This window comes from Miscanthus floridulus, chromosome 18 (genome assembly GCF_019320115.1).
Source record: "Miscanthus floridulus cultivar M001 chromosome 18, ASM1932011v1, whole genome shotgun sequence".
NCBI classification, from domain to species: Eukaryota; Viridiplantae; Streptophyta; class Magnoliopsida; order Poales; family Poaceae; genus Miscanthus; species Miscanthus floridulus.
Window position 1 is genome coordinate 18,659,515 of NC_089597.1, and position 9,763 is coordinate 18,669,277.

Sequence of the window (9,763 nt, forward strand, 5' to 3'; positions counted from 1 at the left end):
TCATAACTATTCTATCCACAGGTGCGACACCAAAGCCGAGGGAATCATTCACCATCGTGTGAAAAATCGCTCACTCGGTTGCTCGTCCGGCTTGCCTTCCATCAGCTGCGCATGCAGTGGCCCCACCCCCCTATGTGACGCGCAATCACCATGCTAAAAGATCTCCAGGGCATCGTTGCGCCATGTCGATTAGGAAGGCTATCCCAAATCATCACTCTGATTTCCATGGGCTGCCCCTGCCCCCAACCACGATCCAGACTACCGCCATTGCCCATCCACCTCGTGCCTACACCCATGACCATGCCCACGACCGAGACCACTTCCGTGGCTCTGTCATCACTAGCTGCGGATTGATCCTCCCGGCACCGTACAGGAGCGGCTCTCCTAGCCACGGCGGTGCGTGAATGAGTGGCCATGCCTAGGGTTTCCGTGGGGTTCGACCTCAATAGGATCATGGATGACATCGACGGGCGGGGGCAGGGGCGGACACAACGGTGGGGCGGGGGCTCAAGCCCCCCTACCCATCTCGGAGCAGTGAAACCCCTGTGGAGCTCCCATGATTTTTTAGGCAAAGTTCTATAGTGTAGGGGGACTGAGACTTAAGATCGAACAACAGTGTTGTTCAGCCCCCTGAAATATTTCCTGGGTCCGCCGCTGGGCGGGGTTTCAACCAAGTGTACGCCATGGATGACGACGTCACGCGATGCGAGGACTGGTGAAGATCTTCGAGGAGGTGCAGCGGCGTGACTTCCCCATGAGCGTCGCTGGCGTCGCGCAGGCCGCAGACAGTGGACAACGACGTGGGCATCATTGACCGCTCCTTCTAGTTCCACTCGACGATGGAGACGGCGCAGCAGGCCAGCGCCACGACGCACGTGGAGGCCAAGAGCGCAGCGACCAAATTTTTTACTATTTGGCCCTTTTTCCAAAAGTTTCTCTCAAATAGACCCCTGGCGGAAAGAATTCTAGAAATGGACCCTTGGCTCGGCGCCAGAGTGACTGGCGCCGAGCTCGGCGCCACGGTCACAGGCGCCGAGGTCCTGGACATGGGGAAATGGCCTACCAGGGGCTCGGCGCCAGAGTGACTAGCGCCGAGCTCGGCGCCGTAGATCTTGGCGCCGAGCTCGGCGCCAGTCACTCTAGCGCCGAGCCCCCTAAATATCTACCGGCCAGTCCTTCTTCCCCATCTCGCCCTAGCCGACCCTGCCCGCGCCGTCGCCGCTCCACCGCCGCGCCCGCGCCCACGCCCGCCCGCGCCTATATTTAAGACCAAGCAAGATTACTTGTCAAAAAGTCAATCGCATGAACAAATGGCCATGAATGGAGGCAATGATTCACTTTAATACCTGTCTACCAACACAGTTATCGCCGCTGAGTTGAACTTGGGCAACCCACGACGAACCTGAAAGGAGATGACATCCAGGCCAGCTCTTTGCAGGAAAGGAGTGTACCTATCGTCGTACCGAATGTCCAAGAACCCACTGTGGGTCCTAGAACGAAGGTGCGGAAGGTCCTGCATCGAATATAACATAGTCACATGTTACTTCACGAACACTTGTACGAATAAAACTTATAGATTATTACCTGCCCCAGCGCAACGAGACGTCCTCGGTGGGTCTCCTCATACGTCGGGTCGAGCAGGTGGAATTGCTCCATCCTACAAAAAAAGTGAATGAATTAGAATTGCAATGTACAATGAAACATGAACTTATAAATGTATAGGTAATTGACACAAATACAAGCATAAATTGAGACATGCATAGTTAAATATATGATACGACAAATATAAAATAATACTATAAACCAATAGTCCTACCTCACTAATCTGCCAATGGCAACTTCGTGAGTTGTGGCCAAGTCTACCGCACTTGCCGCACTCGTACTGCTCGGGATCAGTAACAAAAGGAGTTCCTCTCCCACGCCTAGTTCTTCCGGGCATCTGATCCATAACCATCCTATGCCTCGTCCTCTGCCTTGATCCACGCTTGTTCCAACGGTAAGCTGGATCCGCAATGTACTTCGGCCCATCATATGGAGGCCACTCTCCAGGGTCCCATAAAGGCACGAAGCGAGGGCTCCATGTGTTCACAAGCGTGTTGACACTGAACTCGTGAGGTATCCTCCTCTCGATATTATAGTTGCGATGCCTAGATGCTGCCACCAAATGCGAACATACAAAGTGGTATTGCCTTGGTTTACCACAAGTGCACTTGAAATCTTGGAGGACAACCACATGTATCCTCGACTCTCGGACCTCGCCGTCGGACGTTGTACCGCCCCTATGCTCGACCTGATAAGTCCCTATGGCGTGGTCAAAGCATGCAACCTCATGTGTGCCAGCCCTTTCTCTTGCCTTCTCTAGGTGTGCCTTTGGTTTCGGAGCCCATATCTCTCCATCACTCCTCAACTGCAATGCATGGGCGTGTCTATCGTTGAATCAGGCAACAAGCTTATAGAAGGTGAATTGAACAATTGCATTCACGGGCATACCACGTATCCCCAATAGCAACTTATTGAATGACTCTGCCATGTTGCTGCACTGAAACTCGTACCTCCAGCCACCGTCGTCATGAGCTCTCGTCCATTTCTCTAAATCCCTCATCAAACCTGTGAGCCATTGTCTACCTTCTGCATTTGATGTGGTTCTGACCTGCTCCAACTTTTCCCTAAAGTACTTGTCCTCAAGCTGTCGAGCAGCCTCCTGGAACAGATCAAAGTTTTTCTTGACACAGTCCTTCGGTAGTAGATTCTCGGCAAGGTGTCGAGTACACCAACGATGGTGCAAAGGTGCATACCCCTCTAACTGCTCTCGCACGGCATTAAGTATGCCCTGATGCCTATCAGATATGACGCCAACCTCCCTGCTAGGGCCAACCACATGTATTCGGACTAGCCTCAAGAACCATCCCCAACTGTCATTGTTCTCCTTCTCAACCAAAGCAAATGCCAAAGGAACCAACTTGTTGTTCGGGTCACAGGATATGGCTATAAGAAGTGTGCCCTGGTATTTGCCAATCAAGAACGTACCATCAATGGAGAAGACGGGACGACAGTGCCTAAAGGCCTCGACACACTGAGGAAAGCACCAGAAGGCACGGAAAAATATCTGCCTCCCATCCTTCCATGCATTAGGTTTTGGGATGTACTCATAATGCATGCCTGGATTCATCGCTTTGATTGCATTGAAAAGAACTGGCAGCTGCTCATACCCATCCTCCCAGTCCCCATATATCATATTCCACGCTCGCTGCTTAGCCTTCCATGCTTTACCATAAGTTATCACATATCCTCCATACAACGCCTCAACGGTCCTGATAATTGTTCTCACCTTCATGTTGGGTTCTCACTGCAAAATTCCCATCAACCGCTTGGCAATGAGGGTAGATGTCAACTGCCGATGCCTCAGTGTCAGCTCATGGTCAGCACAATTGTGTGGCCCAACAACTTTTGTGATCTTCCATTTTCTGGTCACCTGTTGCTTCCTTGCACAAACCCTCCATGGGCACCGTTCCTTGTCACACACAACTGTGTAACGGCGCTCCACATATGAATGCAATACCCTGTAAGGCCTCTTTCGTATCACTGCAAAAGCCTACAACCACCTCTTCAAAGCAGGGAGGTCACTGAACACCCTCCCCTCCTCAATTACCATGTTAGGACCGGCCTCAGGAGCTTCTAGGAGCTCATCATCACGTCCTTCTACAAACGCCAGATCAGAATGAGCAAGATCACTAAACTCATGAACTCTAGGATCACGGCGGTCGGGAAAGATACGCCTCATCATCTCAACATCACTCTCCGTCAGCTCATATGGCTCCGAATCATTCATAATTTCAACATTATGGCTCCTAGCCATCTCATATGGCTCTGAATCATTCATAATTTCAACATTATGGCTCCTAGCCATCAGGACGATCATCATCAGAATCAAGAGCCCTAGCCATCTCATATGGCTCCGAATCATTCATAATTTCAACATTATTGGAGCCACGAAATCCATCTGAAAAGTGCACTTGCACAGCAACATGGGGCACATCCATATTCTCAGGAATGTCTCCTACAACGTCATTATAGAAATGAGGAAAGAATGAAAGAAATAGATGTAAGGAACGGGATAAGCTCCCAAAAACCATACGGTTAAGACACTTACTCGGATGATTCTGTGTCAAAGGGATCTCATAAGGAGGATCTACCACGAAAACATGAGTATGACAATCATCTCCAAATAACGCATTGGGGGCAGATTGAGCATCAGGAACCGTAGGCGCAATCTGCACATGCAGGTAAGGTTTCGGAATAGGAGGGTCGATGTGTGCCGGATGACCCATTGCTGGGGTAAACCCATGAGGGATTGGATCAACTAACACCCGACGAACAACCACGTCCAAACATTGCAGCTGGCTCTTCATAGCCGATCTCACATAGTTGTCCCACTGATCCGCACAACCAATTGAGATCATTCGCCTGAAGATGTTCGGAGGACAACCTAGGTGCAGTACACCATCAACTGCAATATCATCATCTCCAAAGCAATGCAGCTCCTCCCGAGCCCTTGCAACCATATCACTAAATGAAGGCCTATCATTGAATAGCACAGGCACGCTTTGCATGTCAAGAAACTCAACATATCCATAACGATCGCTTTCAACCATGCCTCCATGATATATGGTCACTAGGTTGTCCATCTATTTCAAAAACGTAACGAAACACATGTCCTTTAGTCCAAATTAGACGATAGATAGTACCTAACAAGTACTTTCTAACTACAAACTAAGTAATCATGATAATAACTGCGTATATATTTATAGTGTACTCACTAAATAGCAAGATCATATGTAGTTAACTACAAATATAACTACATATCTAAGTAGCTATCTAACTATATATATTTACTAATGTATCTATATTTCTATCTATCTACATATATATCTCACTAAATCAACTAACTAAGTCATCACAGTATAACTAGTAAATAACAAACACCAACTAAATAGGTACATTGCATATTCATATTTTTTACCTTACCGGGTCGACGGGCGATGGGCGTAGGTCAAGGCGAAGATCCGGGCCTACGGTGGCGCGGCCAACGACAGAGGTGGCGCGCGGCAGTCGCGGGGTGCCCGGCGCTCCGCGCGGCGAGACCGGCTCGACGGGCGCGGGAGGCGGGGCGAGGCGAGGGCGGCGGTGGACGTCGGCAAGGCTGGGCGAGGCCGGCGGTGGAGGGGGCAAGGCGGGGCGAGGCCGAGGCCGCCGGTGGAGACAAAGGCGAGGTCGGCGGTGGAGGGCGTGGCGGCTCGGCGCTGCAGCCAACCAACGGGCAACAGCGCGAGGGCACGGCGGCGCGGTGTGGGCTTGGGTGAGGGAGCGGAGGCGGCGGCGCGGGTGGGCGGGCAGGCGCGGCGCGGGCTCGGCGCGGGCGAGCGCGCGCGGCGCGGCGTGGCGCGGGCGCGGGCGGGCGTGGGCGCGGGTGCGGCGGTGGAGCGGCGACGGCGCGGGCAGGGTCGGCTAGGGCGAGATGGGGAAGAAGGACTGGCCGGTAGATATTTAGGGGGCTCGGCGCCAGAGTGACTGGCGCCGAGCTCGGCGCCGAGCCCCTGGCAGGCCATTTTCCCGTGCCCAGGACCTCGGCGCCAGTGACCGTGGCGCCCAGCTCGGCGCCAGTCACTCTGGCGCCGAGCCAAGGGTATATTTCTGGAATTTTTTCCGCCAGAAATCTATTTGAGAGAAACTTTCGAAAAAGTGTCAAATAGTAAAAAATTCGGGCGCAGCGAAATGCGTGGGGCTCGTGAAGCTAATGGGTCGGAGCGCGGGCCACATCGCGCTGCACACCACGCTCAGAAACCGCGTCGTCGACTGCTGCCTCATCCCGAGGAGGACTTCTACCTCTACGGCGCTGGCAGACTGTTCGAGTTCCTGTATCGCACGGCCTCGAGAAAGGCCACGCCATGGTCGTCATCGCCGAAGGGGCTGGGCAGCGCTTCATTCTGAGACCCGACCCACAGCAGCAGCAGTACGACGAGTCCGGCAACCAGTGTTCCTAGACGTGGGCGCGTGGCTCAAGGCCGAGCTGGGGGCGTGGTAGGTGGAGGAGCACGCCGGGGAGTTGCTCACGTTGAAGTACATCGACCCCGCGTACATGGTCAGTGCCGTGGTGGCCAACGTGGCCGACAACCTGTACTGCACGCTGCTGGCACATTCGGCGATCCACGGCGCCATGGCGGGGTACACGGGTTTCGTGCCGGGGCCGATCAACGGACAATGGCAGCAATGGCTACATCCCCGCGGTGGAGGTCACCGAGGCGCGCAACCACGTCGACACCAAGGACTACAACTGGGCTTGGGTCAGGTCCGTCACGAACCAGCCCGACTTCATCAGTTCATCCAGAGCACGGAGGTGCAAGCCCTTACTGGCCTTGACAAGGCTATGTGATTTCCAATCAATGCAGCATCTTTGAGCTGCAGAGCCCCTCCAGTTACAGGCTAGCAGGATCATGGCGCCCGTGGCACCTTGAGGTCTAGCGTTGGAGCCTCCTTGTCGTATGGTGCCATATGGTACTAATGGTCAGCAGGACATTTCTCTAATTCCTTTGCATCCCTCTTGCATTTATAGGCTGTTTTCTTGGAGCCTTGTATGAGCACAGTTACGATTTTGACACCACAAAACCTTCAGGTTTCTACATTTTTGTAAGATGAATAACGGCCATTCTTATTGCAAGGCACATTCTTCTTGATTCTAATTCCTAATATAAAGTTTAGCAAAAACAATAAGCTAGAATGGTGTGGCCAGTACCCTGTCTGGATTGTTGAACTATTACAGAAGTAGAATAAATATATGTGCTTGTCTACACAGTGGTACTGATTTGCTGAAACCATAAATGATGGATCATGAAAGGCAATGCCCATTGTTTCACTAAAATCATGTTTTTGGTGGTTTCAGATGGCTATCCTACCATCTGAAAAGGGGAACAAGGTGTCCCCTCGTGTCTTCAGAGCCCTTACTTTTTAACAAGTGATGCACTACCCATTGACTTTATTGACTTTTTAGAGCATTCACTACCGGAAACGGTGGCTTTGCCATGTGCCACAGGCACTCGGCAAAGCCCAAAAAACACTCGACAAATGCTTTGTCGAGTGTAACACCTCAGTTAGTCAGTTTAATGGATGCTACTTTTATTTTAGAGATGAATTATGTATCAACCATAATCAAACGGGAGCCAGAAAGATAAATACTAAAACTTCTAATCTTATTATCAGAAATACAACCGTTCATTATGCCTTTTACTGTGAAAAATATCACGTGAATAAACATATGCCTTAATTTCTCTCATTTTATGCTTCTCCTTGTGTGGATTTTGGATAAAGATGTTTTAGCGTATATACAAATCAGGTCATGGTATCAGAATCTGGAGTACTATGGTGAATCGGCAAAATTTTACGTTCTTTTCACACTATTCATATGCTTCTTATTTTTTAAAAGGAAATTTTAGATTGGATAAATAATATATATGTGCTAATATACCAGGTTCTGTTGTCCCTCGTCACAGCCTGCGCACGTTCCAGGACAGTGTTGTTCACATGCACGGACAGGCCGGCATCAACAAGCAACGTCGTCCAGCAAGACAGAACTGACGGGGATCCTTCTGATGAACAACTCGTCAAGCAAGAAATCACTGGAAAAAGGTTAACTACAAGGAAACATATTATTGGATACTTTGCAGTTTTGTTGGTGTCCTTGTCCATTATGATATCAGCCAAAGTTATAAAATTTACGTAAATGTGTGAGGCACGGTTTATTTAATCTAAAGTTATTTGTGCGATTCATTTCAATTTGCTGAGCATGGTTGTGGCTCTGCATGGCTCCAAGGCAACGCTGCACCATACCACAAAGAGGATTGTTGAACAATTGCAGGAGCACTCTCAAGACTAGAAAATATGATATCATAGTTTACTTGATTTGGTTGCAACCCATAGGTATAATCATTTTTTCCGGTGCAACACACATTTAAATCTAAATTATCGTGATATTAATTTTCTCCGTTGCAACGCATGTGCATGTTCCTAGTTTAGAATATTAAACATCGATCAATTACAAAACTAATTGCACAGATCGAGAGTAATTTACTAGACATGTGTTAATGATGGATTAATTAGGCTTAGTAGATTCATCACGCAAATTAGTTTCCATCTGTACAATTAGTTTTATAATTAGCTAATGTTTACTTCTTCTAATTAGTATCTAAACATGTGATGTGGCGTATCCGTGTATCCAAACACCCCTTTGGGGTCTATGAATTGAGTTGTATGCACAGTGCAACTAGTCTTCATTGCTCACTGTCGTTAGTCACGGCCGGACACCGGCTCGGCACCCGTGTTGTTCCTTGCATTATTGCCTGTGGTGGGACTCGCGGTCGGTGATTCATGGTCCACGGCGGAGTCAAGGAACGAGCGCAGGGCAAGCCAAATGTCATCCCTCACCAACAACCCCCGCAATTTCCCTGAAATTTCACCTGACGACGTGACCGTCGGGCCGGAGCCCTGGGGTCCTATCCAGACCAGAGCATGTACTACACCTACGACTCCCTGCGAGTCTTCGCCTATAAAAACAAATCTGCGAGCGCAGCGGATTTTGCTAGTTGCGACGCTCTCCTAGCTACCTACAATCGACACGTCAATCTTAGGCGGCGTTTAGTTCGTGAAATTTAGAAATTTGACTACTGTATTACTTTTATTTTTATTTGACAATTAGTGTTCAATCATGGACTAATTAGACTCAAAACGTTCGTCTCGCGATTTGCAACCAAACTGTGTAATTAGTTTTTTTTCTATATTTAATGCTACATGCACGTATCGTAAGATTCGATGTAATGGTTACTATAACACTTTTTGAAAAAAATTTTGGGAACTAAACACAGCCTTAACGAAATTATACATTATAGTAGCCCACCGATATAGTAATCTTATAGCCCCTGTATAAAAACTCCAAACAGATCATACTCCACACCACACACCAAAGCACGCTCCGCAAGCTCTCTGGTTACCTGCCTACCGGCTTCAGGCTTGATCACACACTGCTACACTGATACCGGCCACTGCCCACTAGGCACTAGCCATGGCGGACAACAATCACTGGAGGAATCGCGGGCAGACCCTGATCGCCGGCGCGGGCCTCGGAGTGCTCACCGTCAACTCGGGCCTCGCCATGTACCGCGCCAGGGGCGACGCGGCCTCCATCCTCTTCGTCGCGGGGTCGTACCTCACCCTGCTCCTTCTGTTCGTTTGCCTCCGCGCCTACGAGCGGGCGGCGCCAGGGTCGCCGGCCAGGGAGCGGGCGAGGCGCGCCGTGTGGCCGCTCACCACGCTGCTCACGCTCTCATTCGCCTGGAAGGTGGCGGCGGCCATGCCTTCGGCTGCTGCGGCAGCCGTCGTCTGGGGTTAGCCATAGCCACCACCGTCGGCGGTTTCGTTGCTCTGTACGTGCAGGCCTGAAGACATGCACGGACTAGCAGTTCAGGGCTCTCGGCTCGGCGGCTCCATCAGCCTGTGTAAAAAGTACTTAGCTAATTTTTCACTTTTGTGCATATATATGTGCAGTAGCTGATTGGCTTTAATAAAACAGAGCGGCTTATGTAGCAGGTATCCTTTGAACGTGACCGCCAAATGACCTTAAACCTTATAGGCTTTATAAAGCCGTTGAAGGTTACATTAGCGCTTGATTTCTTTTTGGCGGAATAGTCATTTTAGTCCCTTAACTATTGTTTAATAT

At 50.0% G+C, this 9,763-nt stretch overlaps 1 protein-coding gene and 1 pseudogene across 1 annotated transcript; both read left to right on the forward strand.

Moving 5' to 3' along the window:
* The first annotated feature begins 703 nt into the window (after nt 1-703).
* LOC136523391 (ATP-dependent 6-phosphofructokinase 2-like) lies at nt 704-6,455 on the forward strand (annotated as a pseudogene).
* Nucleotides 6,456-9,026: 2,571 nt separating this feature from the next.
* LOC136519951 (uncharacterized) lies at nt 9,027-9,436 on the forward strand. Its single transcript, XM_066513353.1, has one exon. The coding sequence runs from the start codon at nt 9,110-9,112 to the stop codon at nt 9,434-9,436; it is 327 nt and encodes a 108-aa protein (XP_066369450.1). The 5' UTR covers nt 9,027-9,109.
* The last annotated feature ends 327 nt before the right edge of the window (nt 9,437-9,763 follow it).